This window comes from Aotus nancymaae, unplaced genomic scaffold, assembly GCF_030222135.1.
Source record: "Aotus nancymaae isolate 86718 unplaced genomic scaffold, 86718_ANA_hifiasm-v0.15.2.pri h1tg000076l, whole genome shotgun sequence".
Lineage (NCBI taxonomy): Eukaryota > Metazoa > Chordata > Mammalia > Primates > Aotidae > Aotus > Aotus nancymaae.
In genome coordinates, this window is record NW_026988491.1 from 24,496,359 (window position 1) to 24,522,922 (window position 26,564).

Below are 26,564 nucleotides of genomic sequence, written 5' to 3' on the forward strand. Positions count from 1 at the left end.
GAGGTGGGGGATGAGGGGAAACAGTGACACTGGAGGGAACAGGACAGAGGAGCATCTGGGATGTTTCCAGGCTGTGGGAAACAATAAGAGCCGTGTAGAGGCAGCACCCGGAAGCCCCTACAGGAAGCTGCAGCAGACAAAGAGGTGGAGAGCAGGGCAGTCAGAGAGGGCAGGACGTCGGGGCAGGCAGGATGTCAGGGGACACACCTGGTCTGGACGGGTTCCCACCTCTGCCCCAAGGCACCCAGAGGGCATCCTCATCTCACACCCAAATATCCATGACCAGCAACGTTTCTGCCCCTCCCTGGCCTGCCTGCCATACCATAAATGCCACTACAGCCCACTAAAGTGCCCCGTCTGTCCACAAGCGCTATCAGCCCCCACCGTCTGTCCACAAGCACTCTCACCGTGACTGCCCATGTGGGCCGAAGAGAAGCCGCTAAGCGTGTTGCGTCCCAACGCATCCGCGTAGCGGGGCATGGAGCTGACCACAGCCTGCAGGTACTTCTCCTGCTCCAGGCTACTGGAGTCCGCCTGGGACTGGCCTAGGGGAGGACAAGGAGCTGAGGCAGGGGTGGGTGGGATGGGGCAGGGCAGGCACACGGCAGGACATGGGAGGTACCTGGAGAAGGTGCATTCTGGGCCTTGAAAAGGCCGACGACACCTTTGCCGTGCAGGCCCCCAGAGCGCAGCAGTACTGCCTTGGACCGCCCGCTGCGCCAGCAGACCACGGGGAAGCGGTTCTGGCGGTAGCAGCGGGACACGCGCTGCAGGGCATTGTCCTGGACACTCTGGGGCACAATCAGCAGCCCCGGGTAGCTGCGGGGAGGCAGAAGCGTGAAGGCAGCTGGCGACCCCACCCACCTCTGAGCTCATACCACAAGCAGGGCAAGAGGAGCCAGCCCGTGGCTCCCAGTGAAAGGCACTTCCAGCTCAGTCACAGCCCCACCAAGCCCCAGCCCAGTGGGCCGTCCCTCTGCCCTCGCCCCCTCCACATTCCTTACATGACCAGGAGCCGTGACCCAGGCCCACGGCAGGCAGGGAAGACCTGTAGGCATCTGCCCACCACCCTGGCCACCCCCGGCTGGCACTCACCTGCGGCAGATGGCGTACATGCGGTTGACGGGAGAAATGCGGAAAGGCTCAGATTTGGCCCGGCTCAGGCTGCTGCTCAGAGTGCCCAGGCCAAGGCGCTGGTAGTCACGGCAGCAAGCCCTTTCCACCAGGCTGCTCATGGTCATGCGGTCAGATGGCTTCAGGGCTGAGGACGGGGTCAGCGTGCTGGGCTCCAGCTCCTCTGACACTGTGCAGGCCAGACACACGGGTCATCACTCAGAGGCCACTCTGCCTGCCCTGATCCTCCCTGGTGAGTGTCAGCATCCAGAGACCACCCAGGACTCCACCCCACACCTCCACCTGAGATCTCGTCCTCCTGGTCCTCAGGGGGCGGCTGGCCCCGATGCTCCCAGCTGGGGGGGTTGTACTTCTTGCGAGTGACATGCTGCCGCCCAATGGTCTTCTTGGCATTCTTGACCAGGTTCCGGGACAAGGTTCTGGGGCACGCAGAGTCAGACAAGGTGAGAGAAAGAGGGACAAAGAGGGGTACAGCGGCCTAGGAGGCTGGGGCAGGCACATGGCTGAGGCCCACCTGCCCTGGCCCTGGGACCCAGATCCATACCTGAGGGAAGGGCCCTTGTCCTTGGTGACTCGCGGTGGCCGGCCAGGTGTGTGGGCAGAGCCCAGGGTGAACGCAAAGGTGGCCCTGACGTCTGGCGGGTACCGCAGCTTATGCAGCTGCTTTCGGAAGAGCTCGGCACTGTCAGACCCCACCTCCTCATCGAAGGCCATTTTCAGCAGCTTTGCCAGAAAAAGAAGCCCTCAGGGGTCTGGGTGGCCCCTCAGCCACTTCCCCAACTCTGATGGTGCCAGGCTCCCCTTCCCCTCAGGCATGACACAGAAAGAAGCAAGTCACAGGCAAAGGCCTGTGCCCACATCACTCAACGGCACACATTTGTGTAAGCTCTAAATCTCAGTGGCTGTGAGGTGAGGTCTGGACTTGCTGAGGGTCAGCACCCCAAGGAAGTAACAAGGACCCAAAGATTGCACATCAAACAAATAGTGGACACCAACTCAAGAGCCACAGTGAAGGCCCCGACACCCAGGAGTAACAGGGCCACTGGTGGAAACTGGCTTAAAAACGGTTCACACAAGACAGACCAGGGGTTCAGCAGGCTGCGTGGGGCGAGGGCCCCACCCGTGAACCATGCCCCACCTGGAATGTGCAGGAGCGCAGCTGCAGACCGTCCTGCAGGAGCTGGTCCACAGGGGTCTGGACGCTGATACGCTTCTCCTTAGTCAGAGCAGCCACCGGGAAGGAGCGGACCACCACCTGCTCCCCGACTTAGGACAGGCCAGGCAGTCAGAAGCATGGAAGGCGGCAGTGGGGGGTCCCAGAATCACAGGGTACCACAGTTATGGAGGGGTCCCAAGTGGGAGGGGAAGGAGCAGACAAAGACCCATTTCCCACAGGGACCCAGAACCCCTGAGAAGAGGGAGAGAGATGCAGGGAAAGCCCACCCATCCCAATGACCTCGGAGGAAGGGGACGACAGAGCAAGAAGGGTCTGCAGGCTCACCCAGGGGGTCCGTGGGCATCCCCGTGAAGATGACCCGGTACGTGGTGAGGAAGACAGCACCCTCGGCTGGGAGCAGTGCTGGCCCCCCTGCACTGCCCCCCGCACCCTCCTCACGCCCATCTGGCAGCAGGTAGACACGCAGGCCATCCAGCACACACTCCTCACCAGGCAGCAGGCGTGGCCGAAGCAGCTTGGGCTGCTCGAAAACAGGAACAAGAGCTCAAGACACAGCCCCAGCCTCGGGCACCCACAGCCCCACCAGCCCCTACAAACCTTCTGGATGGGTGGCAGCCTCCGACTCTCCCGCTGCACAGCCTCCAGGGTCTCGATGTGCATCTGGACAATGTCTGGGGGAAGGCAGTTCTCACACTCTGGGCCCAGCCCCACCCATCCGAGGGGGCGTTGCCAGCCCAGACCCCCGTACCTGGCACCATGACATGCAGTCCCTTGAGGTGGTCGCTGGTGACCCCACTCTCTGTGCAGACTTTGTCCACAAAGCGGTTGATGAACCGGACCACAGCCCCAGCTACGTCGCAGGTCTCTGCGTCCTCAAAGCCGCTCTCCGTGTCGTAACTCTCGGCCACACTGCCAGCCATGCTGAGCCAGGGAAGAGATGATGGCCATGGGCCCCGGTCACCCCAGCCCCGCCTCCGCCAGGCTCAAACCCATCCCTGCCTCACCTGTTGGTGACCAGGCTGTTGCTGGCACTCTCCAGGTCGCCCAGCCCAGCGCGTTCCCGAAGGAGGCGGCTCTTGCTGCTGTCCAGGGGCAGCAGGAGGTAGCTCATACGGTTGGCATAGTGGATGGCTTGGCTGAACACCGTACTCTCCTCCTTCTGCACTAGCTCCTGCTGTTTCTCACGGCTCAGGGTTGGCCACAGGCGCCGCTGCTCGGAAGCCACGTCTAGGGCAGAGCGCTCATCCTCCTGGGAAGGTGCCTCCCCAACCTCCTGCCACAGCACCACATGCATGAGCCAGGGCCATGCTGCCCCCAGCCCCCAGCCCAGGGAGTCTCTGCACACCTGGGTGGGTGCCCGGTCCTCAGTGGGCTCCAGGTATAGGGCCCGGATGTGAGTCTGCACGTCCCCGTAGAACATGGCCTCCCAGAACTGTGGTGTGCTCCACACCACGTGCTCCTGCACACAGCTGTATGCGAACTGAGTCACCCCTGGGCTCAGCTTCTGCAGAAGCCAGAAGAGAAGGTCAGCTGGATGCAGCCAGGAGGTGGCTGGAAAGGAGACCTGGGGCATACCAGCACTCACTCGGCAGAAGGCTGTGACCAGAGGCAGCAGAGCAGCTGCGATGCCATGCTCGTCCAGAGAAGTGCAGTCCTGCAGGCAGAGCAAGGGCCTGTCAGGACCTCTCCCCTCCCAGGCAGCATTCGCCTCCCCCGACACCTCCACCACCCCCACAGCCACCACAGACCAGCACCTGACACCCTTGGCTCCAGCTCCACAGGGCTGGCCTCGGAGGCTCAAGATCAGGAGACCCCAGGCTCTGGCACCTGCCCGAACAACGATTCTCTCCACCGTGTTCCCTGCAGACCAAGGACCCCTGCCCACTGGTCCAGGAATCTCTGGCACCCCCCTCCACTCTCACCTGCAGACCAGGTCTCCCCACCTGTCCCTGCTCACACACCATGTCACTGGCAGGATGGGAGGCCCAGCCTCACCTGTAGGCAGCAGTTCATCATACGGACGACAAAGTCAAACTGCTGGTGGTCCAGAACTGCGCGGTTCTGTTGCACATGCAGGTGCAGCTCCTGGGCGAGGCAGCGGCGGGCAGCTCGCCCTTTTAGGGCCCTCAGCACGGCTGGGAGCAGCTGGGGGTGGGCAAAGGGGACATGGGCTGAGGGCACAGAGAAGACCCACTTGGGGCCCAGGCAGGGAGGGCAGCAGGTATCCAGGAGACCGAAATGCCTTTCAGGTAGGGTGTCCCAGACTCTGGGGCTTTGCTGACCAATAAAGACTAAAACCTCCCATGGGCCCGGCAACTCCACAAGTCCAATTCACCAAGCCAGACATGAGGACACAGACACTGCACCTGCGAGCCAGCAGGGATTGCACTCCCAAAGGAGGCCTCAAGGCCCAGGCCCCTGTGCTCACAGACTCAGAGCTGCCTGGCTGGCCAGTGGCTCAGAGACTCACCTGACACAGGCTCGGCCACAGAAGAGCCTGGAGTTTGTTCTATTGCTACATCGTCATCACCAAACTAGCAGTCCCAAAAGGACACCACACAGCCTTGAAAAACAAGACTCCAACTGGCCATCATGAAAGATCCCAGAGGTGTTAAGTGAGTACCACAGGGCGAAAGAGCAGGGAGCAAGCTCCGTTTTCCTTAAAGTATGAGGAACGGGACGTGTGTGGGCCTACCAGGTCTAAGGGGGAAAACCGCAAAGCAAACAGTAATAATAGTGAAACCTTAAGGGTCTTCCAACTTCTAAAAATGGAAGTTGAGCTCCCTGGCTGGGCCTCCCAGGCAGGCCTGACCCACCACTCACTGAGATCAAGGAGAGGAGACCTGGCACCCACCTACTCTCGGCCAGCCCCGTCACCTCTAGCTGTCCAGTAGGCAGAGGCGGCCCCGGGGCAGGGTCACCACCCACACGGGCGCGGTGCAGCCTGGGACTCCTCTGAACCCTGCTGCTCTGGCCCGGCTGAGGCTGCACAGCCCTCACCTTCTTGGCCTCAAGCATCTTCCCCTCAAACACGTAGGAGATGCAATTGCGCACAACCTCCAGCCGCCGGGCGCTGTTGACATGCAGCCCGCTGCCCCGCTCCAGGATGGCAGCTGCAGGGACAGAACACACTCACTCCGACCCCTGACCCCCATGCCCATCCTGAGCCACACTTGGGGCCTGCCTTCCCCTCCCTCCTCATGACGCACTCATGGGGGGCCCTGAGGGCACTGTGGTCCTCTTCTCAGCCTTCACGGCTGGGGGTGCACCCTGCATCTTGGCTGCAGCCTGGTCCACGATCCACTGCACGGTGCCCTCATCTAGCCGGGGGAAGGGCCGGGGCGCCCGTCGCAGGTGGCTGCTCTCGCCGGGCCTCTGTACCTTGTGCATGGCCACAGCTGGGTATGGGTTCTCCTGGAGGAAGATGGCAGGTGTGGGGTAGAGGTCCAGGGGTCAAGGTGGTACGACGCCCTCCTGTCCTGCCACCCTCTTACGTTCTTGTAGAGCTGCTCTGCCAGTTCCTGGACGTGATGCAGGACACGCTGGGGGCAGTTCTCGTCCGCCCGAATCCGTGCCACCTCATGGGCCACCAGCTAGTGAATAGGCAGGAGAGTAGGTAAGCCATGGTCAGGAAGGCCAGCCAGGGCAGGAAACTGGGAGGGCAGGGCGGGGGTGCACCTCATCAAACAGGTCCGTGGGGCGGTACGGGACCCCACGCTCTGACACGAAGCCAGCAAAAGCCATGCCCTCCAGCACCTTCATCAGGAAATCGTCCTCCACCAGCCCACGCTGGCCCAGGAAGGCTGCCTGGGGACACAAGGAAATCGGTCCCTCAGGGGTCTCCACCATGCATTTATCTCCCACCCCACCCCCAGCCACCAGTCGGCCCACCTTATGGAAGCGAATGACAGGCTCTGGGTGGATGCGCACAACGTGCAGGCACCAGCGATAGCCCTGCAGCAGCTGAGCAAAGAGCCGCAAGAAGACGGCACGAAGCTCCTTGTCCTGGGAGGAGACCTGAGTGCAGGTGAGAGCCAGCCCTGCCAACCCTCATCCCCAGCCCCTCAGGGGCTTCTCCCCACTCGACTCCAAGCTGGAGTGGGGCCTCCCCAGGCTCCCTGGCTCCTGTCCTTCTGCCCCTCCCATCATTCTGCACTAACACACAGCCACCAGCTCCTCTGAAACTGTGTGGATGAAGTGCTCCTGCTCAGGGCCCTCAGGGGTTGCTGTGACCAGATGCCAAGTCCCGGCCCCTTGATGGGTCCCTGCTGCCTTGCCTGCACCATTCACGACCACCACACCTAACTGCTGGCAGCTGCTTTATTCCCAGGATCCTTTCTGTTTGCGCTACAGGAGCCAGGGCCAGCCTGGGGGTGGGGCCTTCTGTGTCAGTGGCAGCAGACCTGACTGAGGCAGCCTGAGAGCCTGGGGTCCCCATGTGGGAGTAGCAACAACCCTCACCTGCATCTTCAGGGAGGAGGTGGACGTCGTGGGTGGAGGGAAGGCGAGGTCAGCCAACTCCAGCTCCGGGTCCAGGACCTGCCAGCACAGAACGGAGCAGACAGCTGCACACTGGCCCCAGCTCTGGACTCCCCATGATGCCAAGCAGCCACACCCTAAAGGCTCCCAAGACTCCCACTTCCCTGTGGTGCCCCCTCACCATGCTGAGAACACTGTGCGTCTGACTCTGCAGCGGCTCGGGCAAGGGTGGAATGTGCACACACTCAGGGATGGACACCGTCCCTCCATCCAGATCAGCAACAATCACATCCAGCTGTGGGCCAAGGAAGCCGGCAGTCAGGGACCCGAAGGCCTGGGCCATGAGGTGGATACAAACCACAGCCCTTACCAGCTCCTGGGTTTCTGCCTGGAAGGCTGCGTTGACCCCGATGATGAAGGGCGTGGGTGTGCTGAGGACCTCCAGCAGCTGGGCCGGCAGGATGGGCACATAGGTGAAGCTGTGCAGGCCCCAGAGGACGCAGTGAGCCCAGGGTATGTGGCTGAGCAAAGGGGCCAGGAGGAGGGGCTGGGAGGGCCGGGCAGGGGTCACCTGTATCTGAGAGGAAACAGCAGTGCCAGGAGGCCCCTGCAGGCATCAGCGAGCCGCTGGTAGCTTCGGGACAGGAAGAGAACCTTGTGCTCCGTGAGGGCGGCACAGAACAAAGACAGCACGTTGGTGATGCCTAAAGAAAAAGGAGAAGCTTAGAGAAGACCCTGGGACCCCACCCAGACAGAGTGAGAACCTACACCCCCGACCACCAGTCCCTGAGGGGTAGCCGTGCAGGGGTGGGACAGACAGGCTCACCCAGCTGGCGGAAGAGCAAGGCCACACTGCAGCGGCTGACGGGCAGCGAGTCGGCCAGTGGAGTCTGGATGACCTGCCGGTCACCAGCCCCCAAAGATATCGTCCTCTGCAGAAAAAGAAGAATCAGGGCTCAGTAGCTTGACCAGATCTAGTCAGCCCAGAGCTCTGTGGCCCCAGGCAGACCCTGGTTGACTGACAGACCCAAGGTGGGACTGGCTGGGATGGGCAACATGGCTAGAGGAAAATGCCATGCCCTTTCTCTGTTGGCCCAAGTAGCTGCAGAGAAAACTCAGGACAGGAGTGGCTGCCTCTGACTGGGGGCAGGGATGGGGCCTAGGTGGATGGAAGAAACAAAGAATCCATACCGCTCCTTCCTCAACAGAGTCCAGCTGCACAGGACAGATAGGCAGAGAGACACGGTTAGACACCCCAGCACACGCAGGCACAGAGCAGGGAGCAGACAAACACGCTGACATCAACATCCAGAGACAGGCACACACCCACAAAGGAGCGGACAGAGAGGCTGAAAGACGCAGGCCCAAAGCACAGGTGCGAGGGCCAGGTGAGCAGGCCAGGACTGTCGGGAGCAACGGCAGCACGAGGACTCGTGAGGGAGCAACCAAGGCCTCCGGCTGCGTGTGGCTCTGGCTGGACTCCAAATGCCTACCAGGGCCCCAGCAGGAGGGCCTGTGGCTATGCAGACACCAGCTGCCCCCAAGACCCACCTGTGAGCCCCCAGCCAGGGGCACAGTGCACGTCAGCAGGTTCCCAATCACGTTCTCCAGGCACACATTCAGGCCCTCCACGTGGATGGCATAGATGAGGCCGAGGCTGTTCTGCAATGACCAGAGCAGGAAGTGGCGGCACAGCCGACAGAAGCACCCATGTCCTGCCCCACCGCCCCAGCTGCCTGCCTCACCCTGAACACCTCCGCGTGGTCAAGTCGCGACACCAGTACCAGCGTCTTGGGTGCAAACAGCTGGGCAGATGGGGCAGGCGCTGCGGGCAACAGGTGCGTCTGGCCTCCCTCATCCTCCTCTTCCTCCCTCTCTGTGGCATCTTCCACATGTGTGATTTCCTGCTGGGGGTCAGGTGGAGATAGGGGTGGGGGGGGTTGGCCACGGCCCAAGGACATAGCTTCACTTGTGCTGTACCCGGAGCCCCCAAGCTGACCTGTGAAGGTTCCACCGGCTCCCAGAAGGTCAAGCAGGCACAGTAGTGGCGCTCAGAGTTGATGTCGGTGAGGACAGCAACAAAGAAGGTCGGTGGATTCCTCTCAGGACACAGCTGCCACCCACTGGGCTGGCAAAACTACAGAGAGGCTCAGCAGTCAGCTCCTCTCCCTACACCTGCAGCAGGAACCAGCCCACCTGCCCTAGCAACTGCATGGTCAGGCCTGGAAGCTCTAACACACACAGGCAGCTCCTTGCTTGGTGACCCTGGTGACACCTGGCCTCCTGGGCCTCAGTCTCTCCGGGTGAAAGGAGTAACAGCCTCTGACTTGCCCATCTGGGACAAGGACCAGGAGATGGGGGAACGGTCCCCACCATCACGAGCGAGTGACAACATGACACAGTGATGCACGTCACTATGCACCCAGGAGCCTGCCGGCCAAGCCAGCCACACCTGCTGATAGTGGCTCTGCTGTCTTGTCCCTAGCCCAGAGGTGGCCGGGCACAAGGCTGTGCCCACCTGCCCTCCCCACCTGCCAGCACCGTCTCAGCACGTCCCCCACTCACCAACTCGATGCCCTGAGGGAATGGGTTGTCCTCCCAGTCCTTCTCCGGGAAGCGCTGCAGAATCTGGCCCTGGCCTTCCCCACTCCCTGAGGACGAGAACAGGTGGTCAGAGCACCCGACCCACCCCCACCCACCAGGAGGCTTGAGGATCCCAGGGTGGAAACATTCCCACCCACCAGGCCCTCATTTGGCACCAGACCAGCCTCAGTTCCCTAAAAATAGGTCTGCATGGAGAAGCTGCTGGGCAGCTGCAGACCCCAAGGCCACCTGAGAGTAGAGAAGCCCTTGCCATTATCACCTCCATTCCTCAATCCCACCCCAGAGACCTTCAGCCTGACCATCCCAGTTTCACACAGCACAGCACCCCTCCATCGAAGGTCAACAGTTCTAGACTATTCCACAGCCCCCACAGCATCTGCTGCCACAGCCAGCCCTCCACTTAGGCTCTCAGCTCCCCAACAGTGGGCATTCCCCAGAGCTCCCTGTCACCTGTCAGCCCTGGGCCCAGCTGGAGGTGTGGAGGACTCCCACCTGCTGTCTGTGTGGGGTTCAAGAAGCCTCAGTCCCACAAGGCTAGGGGACACTCCCTGCACCTACAGCCCCAAACTCTTCCCTATCCTGGCTGCCTCAGAGACAGACAGGTCCCTAGTACAGGTCCCAGAAGATGGGGTTTGGCAGGTGCCTGTTAGAACACCATCCCCACAGCCAGTACGACTCAGAGGGGCAGCAGCTGGACGGGAAGGATGGAGAACTGATCCAGGATGACCACTAAAGGGTGTCCGGATGGCCGCCTAAGCACTGGGATCCAGCAGCTCTCAGAGGAGAGTGGGAGGACGGCTGCACCCAGGCGTGCTCCCTGTCCCCAAATCTCCCTGTACAAAAGTCATAGGATGGGTGCTAAGCACAGCCTAAGCTCCCCTGGGCCAGGAGGAGGGCTCTCAGGGAAAGCCAAGAGGCCTAGGTCTCCCCAAGAGACTCCTCCTCTCCTTGAAGCCCCAGAATCCCCGAAGCCCCTTCTCCTCTGCTCCCCTCACTACCACACCCAGGACACTGTTTCCAGGCCCAGTCCACATTGGTGGGGTAAACACCCTAGAGAGCCAAACCAGGAAGCCTGGTGGGGACCACAATGGGACACTCAGGGTGTGGCTCCTGCTGCAGGGTGGCTCCACAGGCCTCCCAGGGCTTGTGGAGGATGGAAGAAGTGCAGCTGGAAGGACCAAGGCCTCCTTGCCTTCGTCTCCACATAACCCACAGGTCCCCGGGGCATGCACCCATCCTCTACTTGGACGGGCTTCAAGACAGCCGCCCACCTGGCAGAAGCAGCAGAGCCAGATAGGCAAGGTGGGGTCATGCTTGACACAGAGCCCCTCGTGGACCCCCACCCTGAGCCCCAGGAACCCAAAGTCCCACATCCAGCATGCCTTGTCCTCCAGGGAACAGATGAGCAACCCCAGCAGCCCAACGGCCCACACCCCATGGGTCCTCTACAGACAGGGAGACCACACGCCCTCCAGGATCACAGAGACAGAGCCAAGGAAGTCAGCAGTGGGCAGGTTGCTGCTAAGTGGGAGAGGGTGGGGCGGTGAGGGGTCAATTCTGACTCACAAAACCTCAGCTTCCTGCTCCCCTCCCCCTCCCACCACTAACACCCTGCAGAGAACAAGCGGCAGACAGGGTGGGGGCCCAGGTGTCTGCGGGTGCCACACCTACCTCCACACCCCCAAACACAGCTCACACAGGCACAGGCTCCGAGCTGCGGCTCCTCCCCCACCCCGCCCACTCCCCCAAAGGCCTCCTTGTGCTCGGCCCCAAACCACCATCTGGGCCCAGCCCTGGCTGGCACCCAGGGCTTACCCAGTTCTTGCCACGAGGCAGCAGGCAGAAGAAGGAAGAGGGGTTTGTGAACAGGGACAGCAGTCCCTGCACTGCAGCCTACCCCAGGCCAGGCAGGAAAGGCAGCCTTCCCCAGGAGGATGGGGAGAATGGCCAGTCACGGTCTACCTTGACCCTCTCCACCCCATTCATCTTGTGAAGCACCAGCTCTCACTTAGCCTTAAGTCCTCTGCAGGGCTTTACCCTCCAAAGAGCCAGCCCTGAGCTCCACTGTCCTTGGGCTGGCCCAGCAGCCCAAGTAGACCAGGCCAACCAAGCAGGCATTTCTCCCTGAGCTCCTCTGTGCCATGACTGCCCTGGACTGGCCCTTCAGGTCTCAGCTCACAGAGCACCCCCACTCCCCTTCGATGCTCTGCCCCAGTCCAGAGCCTATAAGGACCCTAGAACTTCCCTCCCTCCACCACACCCCAGTGACTGCTAGTGCACCTGCTGGCTTGGCTGGGATGGACCACAGGCTAATTAGGGCTTGTAGAACATGAACAGTCGGCTATACGACCATCCTCCCCACACCCAACATACTCATACCTCACAAACAAACAGGTTTCTCAGTCGTAAGTACAGGGCACCGTCTGGAGCCCCAGGAACGACAGGACACAGCTGGCCCCTGAAGGGCACACACACCATGGAGGGCCCTGCAGCCCCAGGCTGTGAGCAGCCCTCATCCTCACCCTCTGAGGTCCCAGCCTGAACCTCAGCTCTGTGCTGTCGGGGGCCAGGACACATCTTGGCCACTGGCCTGCCTCCAGGGGAATGTGGGGGTTTTGCCATTTCTCCCCAGGGTCCCCTACCCGCTTGAGCCCATGGCCACAGAAGTGACCTCCAGCAGCTGAGCTCCTTGCCCACCAGAGTGCTGCCTCTACCTCTGACTAGACAGGAGAGAGGGTACCCTCCCTGCTCCGCCCCTCAGCAACAGGATGAATCCAAACAGTGTGCTGTGTGACACAGGGCACTAAGGTCTCCTCGTCCCCTCCCCTTTAGAATGTGAGGCTGAGGGGCCACCCAAGGGCAACACTGGGGCTCCTGTCCTGAAAGCTCTCAAAAAGCACTTCCTCCTGCAGCCACGTCCCTGCAGCCAGCCCCACAGACTGCAGGCCTGCAGGGCGGGTGGGCGGGCGAACACAAACCACGTAGACTGCAGGCCTGAAAGGCGGGATGGTGAACACAGACCTTGCGTACTGTCATCTGCTGGCAGCACCCCATCACCAGTGCCAGGCTCTGACGCCTGGAGGGCTGGCCCAGGCCAGCGCGTGCTGTGGGGAGGCAAAGAAGGATGGCAGTCTCCTCTGTTCTCCCACCACGATCCCCACTGTACACGACCAGCCCCAGCCAGCTCTGCTGCCTGGGGAGAGCTCAGTTACAGGAAAGGAGAAGAAAAGAAGGAAGGACAGCACACCTACCCAACCGCAACATGCAGATGTCTCCCCTGGGCCAGCCGCGAGGGCAGGACATGCAGGGGCCCTACAGCTTCCTCAGTCACCCTCCCCAACCTCCCCTGCCCATCAGACCAGAGAAGCTCTGATCCAAGGCCTTGGACTCCTTCTGGCTGGCAGGGTGGAGGCTGGGAGGCAGTTGAGGCCATCCCAAACAGCCCCAACCCGCTCCACAGAGAGAGCAGGAACGTGGGTGGAGACAGTAGATGGAGCTCAAGAATGCAGCCAGCTCATCAGTCAGGATGAGAGAGGCGAGGCCATGGGGTAAAAGGTCTTTTTCTCAGATGCAAGGGGTCCAGTCCCTCCTCCCAGGCAGATGCACATTTGGCTACTGGAGCTGGAGGGCCACTAGCCGATCAGGGGCTGATCAAGTGCATCTCCTGCTCCCAAAGGCAACTCAGCACTGGCCATGCTGTGATCAGGGCCCTTCTGGGCCAAGAGCCAGGCAGAGGCAGTCTGTCTAGTCCTGATGCCGGCCCCAGGGCACAGAAGGTGATCCCTGACTCACCAGGTGAGGGGCCTACAGATGGGCCAGTACCTCATTCTCTGAGGTAAAAGGGTCACAGCCAGCAGCCATTTACCTTCTCACGGCCCCTCCCCACCCTTCCTGAGAGGTTTCCAGCTGGTAACCATTAGTAATTGGGATGCTGCCTCAGGCAGGACTCGTGGACCCTCAGCACTCTGGTCCTGCAGCCAGCAGCTCCAGACAGGATGTCCAGATCCAGGCCAAGACAAGCTATCCGCCACTCCCAATCCCCAACCCGAGACCTTGCATCCCCGCCCTGGAGTCCTAGCCTGACAGAACAGTGAGGGTCCTCTATCTTCTCAGAAGTGCCTGTTGTGTCTGTGCCTAGAGTCCACACACCTGCTGCTCATTCATTAGTGAGACATTATTTCTAGGGGCCTCCTGCGTGCTACAGCTTCACATGTGTGCACTGATTGCATCTCACGGCAGCCTGGAAGGTTAGCATGACTCACTCCATCCCCAAATGAGGAAACTGAGGCACAGAGAGCCAAATGACTGGCTGGAGGTCACAAGGCTATCAAGGGGCAAAGCAGAGACAACTGACCCCCATGCCATGCTCCTCTGCTTCTTCCCCACCCCCCACCACCTGCCCTGCCACCTGGCTCTGCCCTCAGCCCATAACCGGGGTCCCAGTGTATAGGCTTGTTCTCCACAGGGATGAAGGAGTCCTTCTAAAGGATGCCTGGGGCAGGGAGGCCAGCAAGCAGCTGACCAGCTCAACCCCAGAAGGTAGTGGCTAGAGGGCTCCACAGCGCCCCCAACCTCACTGCAGTAGACACCTTATCATTCCTTCCTGCCACTTGGTGGGGGGAGCACCTCGGGATCCAGCCTTCTACCCTGTCCTGCACAAGGGCCACACGCACAGAGGTCTCTGCCCTACATGTGGCTCCAGCAGTGAGCACACACATGTCACAGCCAACTTGATGGGGAGGAGCCCACTCTGCCTCTTCTCTCTGCCCACCTTCGACTCCTCACCCCACTGCCACCATGCCTCCCACCTGGCCTTTGCCTGCAATCTTTGCCAACCCAAACCCTCTCCATACTGCCCTCAGGATCATCAGGGTCATCATCAGCTGTTCCTGCAGCCCCTGCCCAGGCACCCAGCCCAAGGCCCCTCACACCAGGGCAGCCCTCAGCCAGCCTTGCTTCCCTGGATCCTCAGGCACCCTCCGCCCCAGGTGGTATGGCCTCCTCCATGTCCCTCACAGGTACCTCAGTACAGACAAGCTCCCTCTGTGGGGCAAGACAACACTGACAGCCAGCCTGCACACAGGGGGGTGAAGACTGTGTAGACCTTGTAAGCGAGAACTCCCTCTCTAAAGGAAAAAACAGATGCTCATGACTGACAGTGCCATAAGACATACACCTGGATAGACCTCAGCAGAGAGACGTGCGTGCTGCCTAAGAGGGCACTGAGGAGGGTCTGGAGACGAAGAAGATGCAAAGAGGCTTCAGGAAGCGTGTGGTGGGGAGGGTCCAGCAGAAGAAACACAAAGAGGAGAAAAGTCCAGGTCCTGGGTAGGGACAGTGACAGCCAGACTGACAAGAAAGAGGGTAACTGTGAAGGGAAGCTCAATCCCACTTCCAAACTCAAGGTCCAGACCCTGCCTGATCATATAGCTATCCCCACACACTGCCGGTCTGCAACTGGGATCTAACTGCCTGGGTGCAAGTCCCAGCCTCTCTGAGCCGGCTCAAACCAGGCAGTCAACTTATCTGCGCCTGACTTCTCTACAGATGGGGGCAACCCCGGTGGGCTGCTGGAAGAAGTGAGATCATACACACAAAGGGCTGTGTGGGGCCTGGCACACCAAGCACACTCGCCATCGCTGCTGTCTCCAGGCTGTTGCTGATGTCATTGTCAGGCTCCGTTTTCTCCTACCCCCTGGGCTGAAGGGCTCTCAGACATGGGCGCTGACCCCAGACACAGACCTCCTGGGCATGGGCACCGATCACCACGCTGATCCCCCACCCACGGCTTGGCGTGCAGGGCCTGGACAGGCAGGCTAGTCGCCAGGAATGCTCTTCTCTCTACTCTCAACGCTTCCTCCTGAAATCCTCCCAGTTTCAAGTCAAACACCGCTTCTCCATGCAGCAAACCCAACTCCACCCTCTCTTTGCACCCCGCCAAGACCGCTGGGGCTTCAGACGCAGCACCAAGGTCAGGAGCGGGCTGGTGAGCCGCAGGTCCGCGCCCCTGGAGCCACAGACGCCGGCAGCCAGCCTAGGGGAGAGCCCATCCCACCCCACGGAGGCCGAGCAGGCCGGGCCCAGGCTTCTCTCCCGGCCGCCACCAGGCCCGCGCGGCCACGCCACTCCCAGCGTCCGCCCATTCTCCCCGCGGGCTGCCCAGCCGGCCCTGGCTTTCAGCCCCCGCCCGGGCCCCGTCCCCGTCCGTCGGCCCTCAGCCCTCAGCCCTCAGCCCTCGGCTCCCCGACCCTGGCCCTCAGTGCCCAGCCCCAGGCCCTCAGTCCTCGGCCCCCCGACCCGGCCCTCAGCGCCCAGCCCTCAGGCCCTGGCTCTTGACCCTCGACCCTCGACCTTCAGACCCGGCCTCTGGCCCTCAGCGCTCAACCCTCGACCCTCAGCCCCCGGCTCCCGGCCCTCAGCGCTTGGCCTCGGCACTCACCGCGCGGGTGCGGCCCGAACGCCACCAGCACGAAGTAGTCCGCGAGCCGCGCCATGGCGAGGGACGCGGGGCGGCCCGAGGGGCGCGGGCGGGCTCCGCGGCTCGGGGACTCGAGGGCGGCACGCTCATGGCCTGGCTCCAGCCCTGGACCGCGAACCCCGGACACCCCGGGTTCGCTCCGCGGCGGCGGCGGCGGCGGCGGCGGCGGCAGTGGCCCGGGCTCCCGCCGCCATCTTCCCAGCCAGCCGGCCCGCCCGGCCGCGCCGTGCGCCTGCGCACTCATCCCGCCCCTGAGTGGGCAGGGCCTGAAATCGCGCATCTCCATTGGTCCAGCGAGTGGGAGGGCGGCTTCCGAGAGCGGCGCGCCCCGCCCATCGCTGCCTACTTTGGGGCCCGGACACCCCGCCTCGGGCCGGGAACCCGGACTGCGGGTCCTGCAGGTCTGAGGTCTTTGACCTGGGTCGGCCGTGGTGTCGGCGGGAGGCATGGGCCCGGACCACAGCTGCTCTCGCCGTCGAGACTTCCTACACAGGGCCCCGAACCCCCACCCGTAGGAGCTCCCAATCTGGATATCGGGTCTCCAGGCTCCCCGCCCCCCGCTGTCCAGCTGGAGGAAGGCGGGAGGGGCCTGGGCCCTGCCCACCCGGCCCTTCAAACTAGAGGTCAGAGGAGGCCCAGGACTGTCACCTCAGGGGCTGCCAGCCTGCCGATGGGGAACCGAGAGAGAATTCAGGCCCTGCCCCTTTGGGGGTCCCTGGCTGAAGAGTCCCCATCTAGGTGAAGTGAGACATTTGACACATTAGCTTAAAAAAGGCACGCTCATGTGCTCCGTAAAGAGCAAGGGTTTTTTTTTGTTTTTGTTTTTGAGACGAAGTCTCACTCTGTTGCCCAGGCTGGAGTGCAGTGGCGTAATCCTGGCTCAGTGCAACCTCCAACTCCTGGGTTCAAGTGATTCTCCTGCCTCAGACTCCCGAGTAGCTGGGACTACAGGCATGCACCACCATGCCTGGCTAATTTTTGTATTTTTAGTAGAGACAGGGTTTCACTCTGTTGGCCAGGCTGGTCTTGAACTCCTGACCTCATGATCCACCCACCTCAGCCTCCCAAAATGCTGGGATTACAGGCGTGAGCCACCGCACCCAGCCTGCAAGAGCAAGTGTTCTAAGCGTGTGAAGCACAGGATGCCATGGAATGTGGGGGGGGGTGAGGCCCTCTAGGAAAACTGCATCACCCAGGATCCCTGACAGTACCCACCCCTCTCAATGGCAGGGCTGGCCAGCACCGCCCCTGAAGTGGCTGAGGGATGAACAGCCCAGGGCAGAACATGCTGGGAGAGAAGCTGCAGGAGCCAGCCTGGTGCAGCAGGGAAACTCCCCTGAGCATGGCAGACCAAGGTCTGTTTCTTGTTATATTTTGTTTTGTTTTTGAGGCAGAGTCTCAATCTGTCGCCCAGGCCGGGGCACAGTGGCACAAAATTGACTTGCTGTAACCTCTGTCTCCCAGGTTCAAGTGACTCTCCCGCCTCAGCCTCCCACATAGCTGGGATTACAGGCGTGTGCCACCACACCTGGCTAACTTTTGTATTTTAGTTCAGACAGGGTTTCACCATGTTGGCCAGGCTGGTCTCAAACTTCTGACCACAGGTGATCCACCCACCTCAACCTCCCAAACTGCTGGTATTACAGGCGTGAGCCACTGCACCCAGCCTGAAGTTCTGTTTTTAAATGAGTTTGGGGCCGGGTGCTGTGGCTCATGCCTGTAATCCCAGCACTCTGGGAGGCCAAGGCAGGTGGATCACGAGGTCAAGAGATCGAGACCATCTTGGCCAACATGGTGAAACCCCATCTCTCCTAAAAATACAAAAAATAGCTGGGTGTGGTGGTGCACACCTGTAGTCCCAGCTACTCAGGAGGCTGAGGCAGAAGAATCACTTAAACCCAGGAAGCGGAGGTTCAGTGAGCTGAGATTGAGACAGTACACTCCAGCATGGTGACAGAGAGAGACTCTGTCTCAAAAAAAAAAAAAAAGAGTTTGGCTGCTGCAAGAACTGGCTGAATGACTGGCATCCATGCTCCATCCATGGGCAGGAAGGAGCCAGCCCAAGACAATGATGAAAGCAACCAAACAGAAACCCCACCAGGGTCCCCTCCCTGTCCCCAGGCACAGGCTACACTATACCTCTCCTCTCACATTGTTGGTTTTCATAGGCTGAGAAATCATCTTTTTTAAAACTTAATTTTTTGTAGAGACAGGGTCTTAATATGTTGCCCAGGCTTATCTTGAACTCCTGGCCTCAAATGATTCTGCTGCATCTGCTTCCAGAAGTGTTGGGATTACAAGTGTGAGAAACTGTGCCCCGCCAGAAATTCTCCTTTTTGCCCCAGCTAGCTCAAGTTGGTTTCTGTCACTTGTACCCAAAAAGGTCCTCAGCAGCACATTCCCACACCATTGATCTTGGTGCAGGCTGGCAGTGTTCCTGGGAAAGTCAGGGCTAGTACATGACCGCAGAGTTGGCTCTCCTAGTGACCAACAGTGATGCCACGGCACCCACCTCAGATGGATGGCCGCCCCTCACTACTGCCCAGCCTTCTGATTTCTGGTCAGCTGTCTTCCAGTCTGCACTCTCCTCGAACCTCTCATCCTACTTCCAGTGTCTCTGAGATGACTGGCCACTCCTCAGAGAGCATACAGAAGCTATTGGGTGGGAGCACAAGCCCCCATCTTATATCCCTCACACCATCCCTCCCTCCATTACCACAGGCTCTGCCCCCCGCCACTCCTGATCTCAGGCCATTCATTGTCAGTGCCCACCGCCAAACTCCATCTTTTTCTGTCTATGGATTCCTTGCTATCAGAGTCAAACTTACCTCTGCCATAATAAAACACTCAAACAAAACCCCCCAAATACCAGCATGGTGGCTTACACCTGTAATCCCAGCACTCTGGGAGGCCAAGGCGGGTAGATCACTTGAGGTCAGGAGTTTGAGCTGGGCGTGGTAGCATGCACCTGTAATGCCAGCTACTCAGGAGGCTGAGGAAGGAGAATCACTTGAACCCAGGAGACGGAGATTACATTGAGCCGAGATCTCGCCATCTGCACTCCAGCCTGTGCAACAGAACCAGATTCTGTCTCAAAAAAAAAAAAAAAAAAAAAAATGCCAGGCACAGTGGCTCATGCCTGTAATCCCAGCACTTTGGAGGATCAAGAGATCAGGAGTTTCAGACCAGCTGGACCAACATGGTGAAACCTCTGCTAAGAATACAAAAATTAGCTGGGCGTGGTGGTGGGGGGCACCTGTAATCCCAGCTACTCAGGGGGCTGAGGCAGGAGAATCACTTGAACCTGGGAGATGGAGGCTGCAGTGAGCCGAGATTGTGTCACTGCACTCCAGCCTGGGCGACAGAGTAAAATTCCATCTCAAAAAAAAAAAAAAAAAGGCCAGGCACAGTGGCTCACCCCTGTAATCCCAGCACCGTGGGAGGCCAAGGCAGGCAGATCACCTGAGGTCAGGAGATTGAGACCATCCTGGCAAACATGATGAAATTCTGTCTCTACTAAAAATACAAAAAATTAGCTGGGTGTGGTGGCACGCACCTGTAGTCCCAGCTACTGGGGAGGCTGAGGCAGGAGAATTGTTTGAACCCAGGAACTGGAGGTTGCAGTGAGCTGAGATCATGCCACTGCACTCCAGCCTGGGCAACAGAGCAAGACTCTCAAAAAAAAAAAAAAAAAAAAAAAAGATGCTGGGTAATCACGGCACTTTGGGAGGCCGAGGTAGGTGGATCACCTGATGTCAGGAGTTCACGATTGGCCTGGCCAACATGGTGAAACCTTGTCTCAAATACAAAAATTATACGGGCCTGTAATCCTATCTACTCGGGAGGCTGAGGCAGGAGAATTGCTTGAACCTGGGAGGCAGAGGTTGCAGTGAGCTGAGATTTCACCACTGCACTCCAGCCTGGGGGATGGAGTAAGACTCTAACTAAAAAAAAAAAAAAAAAAAAAATCCATAAATGTGACACACTCCCTGCCCCCAAGCTGGTCAAAATAAGTAAATAAAATATCTGCAGGGCATTCCTGCCCTCCCGGATCAGCCTGTGTGGTGTGTGCTCGGCACTCCTCAACTTATTCATCCAGCAAATGTTGACTGTGCTCCGAAGGCGCATCAGCAGGAGGTCTAGGGGGTGAGCACAGGGGTGGGGGGAGACAGGCGGGGAAGCACAAACATGCAGAGAAGCTCAGGTAACCCAAGAAGGGGCCAGTCTCAGCAGCTTGGAACCAGTGACACCAAGTCCAGGACTAGTGGACAGTGGGCAGGTGAAAGCTTTGTGGAGAACAGTTTGGCGCCACCTATCAACATAAACATGTGCTCAACTTCAACCAGAATTTCTCCTTCTCGGAAGGTGTCCTATAGACACATCTGTGAGCTCAAGGCTGCAATTCATGGAAAGACTGAAAATCAACTAATCTCGCATTAATAGCAGATGAAGTGAATCATAGAACACCTGCATGTTGGAGGAGGTCCAACCATAGGAAAGCATGGGGTCTCCAATGTGAGGGCCATGGGGCTGTGACACCTGTCACCCACTGGTCACCAGGGTTGATTCCACTGATGAGGCTGGCTGGGGGGGCAAGTGTCCCATTCCTCCCCCACGTTCCCCGTGCATCCCTCCCGAAGTTGCATGCTCCGTTGAAGTCGAAGAGGATGGAAGATTGGGCTTTGAGTAGCTTCACTCCTCCGCCAGGTCCTCCAAACAAGCTCTTGGGAAAGAATCTGCACACCTAGATATGTGTGCCTCACACAGGCCGCGCCTTGGTGTGCCCAGGGCAGGTCAGGAGAGGGCGCCCGCCCAGACCGGGGTAGGGGTCTCGAGTGGGTGGCAATGTTGAGGGGAGTCTCACGTTTCACTTGTTTAAATTTCTTTCTTTTTTTTTTTGAGATGCAGCTTCGCTCTTGTTGCAGGCTCGAGTGGAGTGTCCCGATCTCAGCTCACTGCCACCTCCACCAGCCTCCTGGCATAGCAATTCTCCTGCCTCAGCCTCCCACATAGCTGGGATTACAGGCGTGTGCCACCACGCCTGGCTAATTTTGTATTTTTAGTAGAGACAGGGTTTCTCCATGTTGGTCACGCTGGTCTCCAACTCCTGACTTCAGGTCATCCACCCGCCTCGGCCTTCCAAAGTACTGAGATTACAGGCGTGAGCCACGACAGCCGGCCACTTGTTTAAATTTCTTACAAAAATCATGCAATACTTTCGTCCATGGTTGGAGCGGCGGGGGGAGGGGGTAGGTAGAGCCTTTTAGGAGCACAGACTGGGGTTGGGGGTACCGCGTCAGAGAGTGGAATGGCCGGCCCGTTGGGGAACCCCACAGACTCGCTGGTCAGGCCGTGGGTCCACCGGGTCAGACCCTGGAGAGTGGGACAGCCTGGACTCGGGAAGTGGCTGACGGGGGGGGCCCCAGTCCGCCCCAGCCGTGGGATCAGCTTGGATGACTGCTCGTCCCCCAGAACTCCGCTTCAGTCTGGGAGAGTCCGGCTCCCGCGGGCTCGGGGCTGCGTCCCGAAGGCGCGGGAGTGAGGCTGGCGCCCCGCGATCCCGAGTGCTCCCAGCGGGGACAGGACCCTCCGCCGCCCCTTCGCTGCGCCCGCGGACTCGGAGGACCACGCGGCTGCAGCCCCCTCTCCGCCCCGGAAGGTGGCAGGGCTTGGTGGGGGGGGAACCCGCCCAGTCGGCGCGTCCGGCTCCGCCCCTCGCTGGAAAGGCTACGTATTCAGCTCTCGAGGTGCCATCCCGGGCCGTGACTCCGCTCCAGGTGGGACCCCCAACCTGCCCAGCCCGCTCCGCCTGCGACCCAACCCGCGGGCGCCCCCAGACCCGTTGCCCGCGTCGCGCCGGAGGCCTGCGCCCCGACGGACGCCCGGCGCCCCCGACCGCAGAGGGCTCCCCGAGGTGCCAGCGGAGGGGGTGGCTCGCCGCTCAGGCTGCCCCAACCTATCTGGCTCACCGCCACCTCCCCTGCAGCCCTGCTCGCCATGGCCCGGATCCCGACGGCAGCCCTGGGTTGCATCAGCCTCCTCTGCCTGCAGCTCCCGAGCGTGCTGTCCCGCAGTCTGGGAGGGGACGGGCGTCCCGTCAAACCCAGGTGAGTGCGGGTCTTGGGCCAGCCCACCCCTCTGGCCCCGCTGCCGGGAAGCAGAGTGCAGGAGGCATGGGTGCCGCCCTCCCTCCACCCCCACCTACTGCTAGGGCTCACCTCCCACGCGAAGGCCCCCTCCACCCAGGCCTTCCGCAGCGCCTCAGCAGGGCCAGAGGCCCTTCTTTCTCTGCCTCTCTACACAGAGCAGTTGCTTCTACACACACACACACACACACACACACAGAGCAGTCCCTCACCTGGGGCTGTGTGCTGGGTGGAGGGGAGGCTGGCGATATTCTACACACACACACACACAGAGAGCAGCCCCTCACCTGGGGCTGTGTGCTGGGGGGAGGGGAGGCTGGCAATATTCTACACACACACACACACACACACACACACACGCACGCACGCACAGCAGCCCCTCACCTCGGGCTGTGCTGGGGGAGGGGAGGCTGGCAATATCCCCAGGCCCGCCTGTGACCACCCTAAAGGGAGAGCAGAGGCTGAGTCACCCTGAGCCCTGAAGAGTCGTGACCAGCAGAGGCTGGGCCTCGGGGTGCCCTTTGCCCAAGGAGGTGCTGGCTCCCGGGACATGTGACCCAGGCCACTGAGATGGTCCCGGGGACCGGGCTTCCCCTGGCGGTGCTCCAGGGTGTGTGTGGGTGGTTGGGGGCCATGGGCTTCCCCTGGCAGTGACCCAGACCTACGTAGAGGCAAATGTGGGTAGGTTTGGGGTCTCTGAACGTCTGAGTCATTGGGTTGACATTCTGCCTCTGCAGGGAGCTCCCAGCCCGGACTTCCAACAGCCTGCAGCCCAGTCACCCTGCACCCCAACCTGTGATCTGGAATCTTCACCAGGCCCTCCAGCCACAAAGGGGTGCCAGCCTGGCCCTTGCTATGGGTCAGCCTCTCCAGGATGGTGGTCGCCAACACTCGGGCCCCCGAAGACACTTGGGCCCCCGAAGACACTCGGGCCCCCACAGGCCCCGAGCCCAGCTCCTTCGGGTGGGCTGTGTACTGGGCACCTGCCAGGTGCAGAATCTCAGCCACCGCCTGTGGCAGCTCATGGGACCGGCTGGCCGGCAGGACTCAGCTCCTCTAGACCCCAGAAGCCCCCACAGCTATGGCTGAGGTGGGGCTGGGCCACACCCCTGTCCATCCCAGCCAAGGTGCTATGCCCCCATCCAGAGCTGCAGCTGGGCCCCATCCCCAGCTCAGTCCTTCAGAGCTACAGACAGCAGGGCCTGCAGCAAGAATACCTGCACAGCTTTGAACACATAAACCCTTGCACACCTGTAGACCGAGGCTGGTCTACATGCAGTGCTGGTACGTCAAGGAGCCTGAACACCCTGAAATTGTGAACACTTGGGGGATGGCTGCCAGACACAGCTGGTGGCAGCACCAGATGCTAAAAAGGCTTCCAAGAGGAGGCGTCTGCCCAGAGACATGGAGCAGAAGCCAGGCCCTGAACACACAGGGCCACCTCTGGGCCAACAGGGGAGAGAGGCTGAATTAGCCGGAGTCGCCCCTCCACTGCTGGTCCAGTCAGACTGAAGCCCGGCCTTGTGCCTGGGCTGTTCCTGCTCTCATGCATGACCAGCCCTTCCACATGCCTGCCTGGCCCAGGGTCCCAGCCTCTTCCTCCCCAAGTCTTTGGGACAGGAGAGGGATTGGGGGGGGCAGGGATGCTGTGGCCCCTGGGATTGGGTGAAGGGATGGTGGCCCTCCAGAGGTCATGAAGGGACCTCTGTGGCTCCAGCTGCCAACTCTGGAGCCCAGACTGAGGTGACCATGGAGACCCCACCTGGATCCCCTGTGGGAGGCCAGGGAGGGGACCTTAGAAGTTCAGGAGCCACCCCGCGACCTTAGAAGTTCAGGAGCCACCCCAAGCCATTCTGGGACAGGGACACCCCTTCCTACACCAGGACAGAGCAGGGCTGGGTAGGACAAGATCCCCCAGCCCAAATAGACCCACCCACCTCAAGGGGGTGAGACCCTTGGCAGCCAGACAAGGGCGGGACTCCACAGGCAATACAGGCCCCCCACCACCACCCGGTATGGGGAACCAGTGGGATCAGGTGTGGGGGCAGCAGTCAACTTGCCAAGAGCCAGGGAGGGCAGCCCCACCCCAAATGACAGCAGGAACAAGAACCACGGCCGGTCTGCCTGGGGGGGATGGGGAGCTTACACTGTGTGCCACTCAAGGTTCCCATTCATCCAGCAGAACACGGAGTTCAGAAAGGGTTCCTTCTGCTACCAGGCAAATGCTCAGCACTAAATTTGCAAATGTCTGCTAGGATCACCCTCTTGGTCACCCCATGAGGGTCACCATGATCACCGCAACTCTAGAGGCCACAGCACAGGGCTCAGGACATTCCCCCACAGAGCCACCCCTCAGCTCTTGCCTCCAAGTGGGAGGGTCCTGGCCGTGCCCACCCAGGTGCCGCCTTATGCTTGCTCCCCTAGCTCAGGGGATCACCAGGCCAGGTAACTGACCTGTGCTCCAAGAGGCCCTGCGGGAACAGTCCAGGCTGGTCCTGCCCTGTGGAGGCCTCCATGCCCTGGGAGATGCACTAGGATTGCAGCAGAGGTGGTCAGGGTGGTGAGCCACACAGCAAGGCAGGTTCCCTGGGAGCAGTACTGGCTCAGATGAGGTCTGAAGATAGCAGGGCTTCCTTTGGGGAAGGGGTGCCTTGGGAGTGCCAAGGCCCAAGGTGCACAGGAGGCATGGCTGCCAAGAGGCTACAGGGTAGAGGGGCCTCGGCCTCAGGGTCATGTGCCCTGTGGCCACTGAAGGGTGTCAGCAGAGTGTAGGGCATGAGGACAGAGGGAGGGGCATGGGGAGTGAAGGAGGGGGGCCTGGGCCAAGCTGGGGGCTCAGGAGCTCAGCATCCCCTACTCAGCCCAGCCAAAACCCTCCCAGACAGGCAAACTCCAGTTTGGCACCCCATCCGGGGCCTGCCTGTGGTCAGGGCCAAGTGTTCTCTCCTCCATGAAGGCCTTTCTTTACCCTCCCTATGCCCTCAGGAGGCCGCCTGCTGTGACCTTCCGTGTCACCTCTGGTGTGAAGCCAGACCCACCTGACGCCCTCACGTGGAGGCCTGGCAGTGCCTGCACCCACCCCCACCTTCCCCAGCAACCACTTCCTGCTGTTCCAGCCAAAACCTCCTCGTGGCCCGTCTGGTGGCTCACACCTATAATCCTAGCACTTTGGGAAGCCGAAGCGCGTGGATCACCTGAGGTCAGGAGTTCAAGACCAGCCTGGCCAACATGGTGAAACCCCATCTCTACTAAAAATACAAAAATAGCTGGACATGGTGGCACATGCCTGTAATCTCAACTACTAGGAAAGCTGAGGCAGAAGGATCACTTGAACCTGGGAGGTAGAGGTTGCAGTGAGCCAAGATTACACCACTGCACTCCACCTGGGCAAGAAGAGCGAAACTCAATCTCAAAATAATAAATAATAATACAAAAATTAGCTGGGCGTGGTGGTACATGCCAGTAATTCCAGCTACTTGGGAGGCTGAGGAAAGAGAATCATTTGAGCCCAGGAGGCAGAGGTTGCAGAGAAAAAAAAAAAAAAAAAAAAAAACCTCCTCCTCTCTTCCCTCACACCTTCCTCTGAATCCTACTGGTCCCACCTCATGAACCTATCCAGACACCTTCTCCTGAGCCAGGCACCACCTGCTTTGGGAGCAATGGCTGTAGCCTCCTCCCGGCACCTGTCTCCATCCCTCTGGCCAGTGCGTGCTGAGCACGTGTGACCCAAGCTTGCTGGGACACTTGAGGATACTGCCCCGCCGGGCTGACGTTCTAGGAGGAGAGAAAGAAACAAACACAGAAGGCAGAATAAGTGGGTGACGGAGTGTCGGGAGTGCTGAGCGCCATCGGGAGTCAGACAAGGAGGGAGAGTCCAGGGCAGGTTGCCATTTAAGCGGGGGGCGCTGGGGTCTCCCCATGGTTCCTTCTCAGCTCAGTTGCACCAGGATCTTGTTGAGTCAGGTCAGTTCCCCACTGTCCTCTCTCCTGCCCCAGCTGACTGCTGTTACCAGACTTCCCTGGCCACGCTCCACACACCAGCTCTGCAGCCGGGCACTTTGTTCTCACGGTGTCCTCCCTGCCTGCGAGGCTCATGCATGGCAAGTTGTGTGGGCAGCCTCAGTGTTGGAGGGTTTGGTGCCTGCCCCCGACTCTCCATGAGGCCCCTCACCCAGTGCCTGATACTTTGGGATGAAACTCTGGGCCGACGCCCCTGACTCCTTTCCTCCACGAGGCCTGATCCCATCCTTGTCCTCACTGGGCCCACCGAGCTCGGTTTTAGCAAGAATCCTGCTAAATCAATTTATGGAGAATTACCCACCCTTGACATCTGATCCAATTCCTCATCTCCCACCTTGATCTCGTCACCCTGCTGGCCTCCTGCAAGGTCCCCGCTGAGCCGCTCTAGCGAGAATCCCCTTCCCTCGAAGGCTCCCCTGACCAACTTCCCATCTGCTGACCCCTTTGATGCCATCAGCCCCCAGCTGTGGTTGTTGAATTCAGAGGTGAGCTCCTCTCACCACTCTCTTGAATAAAGCTTTTCGCA

The 26,564-nt window shown here is 60.3% G+C and overlaps 2 protein-coding genes across 7 annotated transcripts in view; one reads left to right on the forward strand and one right to left on the reverse strand.

The window, feature by feature from the left end:
- Positions 1 to 15,888, reverse strand: part of SBF1 (SET binding factor 1) — a 28,398-nt gene extending 12,510 nt beyond the window's left edge. For 2 of the 5 annotated variants that reach the window (XM_021668697.2, XM_021668695.2), the window contains exons 1-28: positions 15,834 to 15,888; positions 9,356 to 9,441; positions 8,790 to 8,927; positions 8,536 to 8,694; positions 8,342 to 8,452; positions 7,617 to 7,722; positions 7,362 to 7,494; positions 7,161 to 7,269; positions 6,972 to 7,085; positions 6,773 to 6,850; positions 6,203 to 6,316; positions 5,990 to 6,118; positions 5,806 to 5,904; positions 5,521 to 5,725; positions 5,312 to 5,424; positions 4,307 to 4,456; positions 3,897 to 3,965; positions 3,657 to 3,815; positions 3,316 to 3,584; positions 3,060 to 3,232; positions 2,909 to 2,982; positions 2,636 to 2,831; positions 2,273 to 2,400; positions 1,679 to 1,857; positions 1,417 to 1,553; positions 1,096 to 1,303; positions 623 to 819; positions 408 to 545 (exon numbers count right to left, since the gene is read on the reverse strand). In XM_021668697.2, coding sequence (XP_021524372.1) covers positions 408 to 545; positions 623 to 819; positions 1,096 to 1,303; positions 1,417 to 1,553; positions 1,679 to 1,857; positions 2,273 to 2,400; positions 2,636 to 2,831; positions 2,909 to 2,982; positions 3,060 to 3,232; positions 3,316 to 3,584; positions 3,657 to 3,815; positions 3,897 to 3,965; positions 4,307 to 4,456; positions 5,312 to 5,424; positions 5,521 to 5,725; positions 5,806 to 5,904; positions 5,990 to 6,118; positions 6,203 to 6,316; positions 6,773 to 6,850; positions 6,972 to 7,085; positions 7,161 to 7,269; positions 7,362 to 7,494; positions 7,617 to 7,722; positions 8,342 to 8,452; positions 8,536 to 8,694; positions 8,790 to 8,927; positions 9,356 to 9,441; positions 15,834 to 15,888 — 3,826 coding nt within the window. Of the gene's footprint in view, positions 1 to 407; positions 546 to 622; positions 820 to 1,095; positions 1,304 to 1,410; positions 1,554 to 1,678; positions 1,858 to 2,272; positions 2,401 to 2,635; positions 2,832 to 2,908; positions 2,983 to 3,059; positions 3,233 to 3,315; positions 3,585 to 3,656; positions 3,816 to 3,896; positions 3,966 to 4,306; positions 4,457 to 5,311; positions 5,425 to 5,520; positions 5,726 to 5,805; positions 5,905 to 5,989; positions 6,119 to 6,202; positions 6,329 to 6,772; positions 6,851 to 6,971; positions 7,086 to 7,160; positions 7,270 to 7,361; positions 7,495 to 7,616; positions 7,723 to 7,981; positions 8,139 to 8,341; positions 8,453 to 8,535; positions 8,698 to 8,789; positions 8,928 to 9,355; positions 9,442 to 15,833 lie in introns of those variants that run through there. The other 3 variants (XM_064368264.1, XM_021668694.2, XM_064368265.1) reach the window with 2 other exon arrangements.
- A 5,981-nt stretch (positions 15,889 to 21,869) lies between these two features.
- On the forward strand, positions 21,870 to 26,555 carry ADM2 (adrenomedullin 2). 2 transcript variants are annotated; one of them, XR_010339325.1, is made up of 3 exons: positions 21,870 to 21,979; positions 22,756 to 23,302; positions 25,004 to 26,555. XR_010339325.1 is itself a non-coding variant. In XM_012434337.2 (2 exons), exons 1-2 carry the CDS (start codon positions 21,870 to 21,872, stop codon positions 23,105 to 23,107), a joined length of 462 nt encoding a protein of 153 aa, XP_012289760.2. In that variant the 3' UTR covers positions 23,108 to 26,555. The 2 variants fall into 2 exon arrangements, 1 of the variants encoding a protein (XP_012289760.2); XM_012434337.2 differs by having other exon boundaries at positions 22,756 to 26,555.
- Positions 26,556 to 26,564: the final 9 nt, after the last annotated feature.

What these genes read in the sequence shown, in the direction of transcription:
- ADM2 (XM_012434337.2), top strand. Translation starts at nt 21,870, where the DNA reads ATGGCCCGGATCCCGACGGCAGCCCTGGGTTGCATCAGCCTCCTCTGC. An exon ending in GGGCGTCCCGTCAAACCCAG is followed by an intron (nt 21,980 to 22,755) that starts GTGAGTGCGGGT and finishes CTGCCTCTGCAG; the next exon opens with GGAGCTCCCAGCCCGGACTT.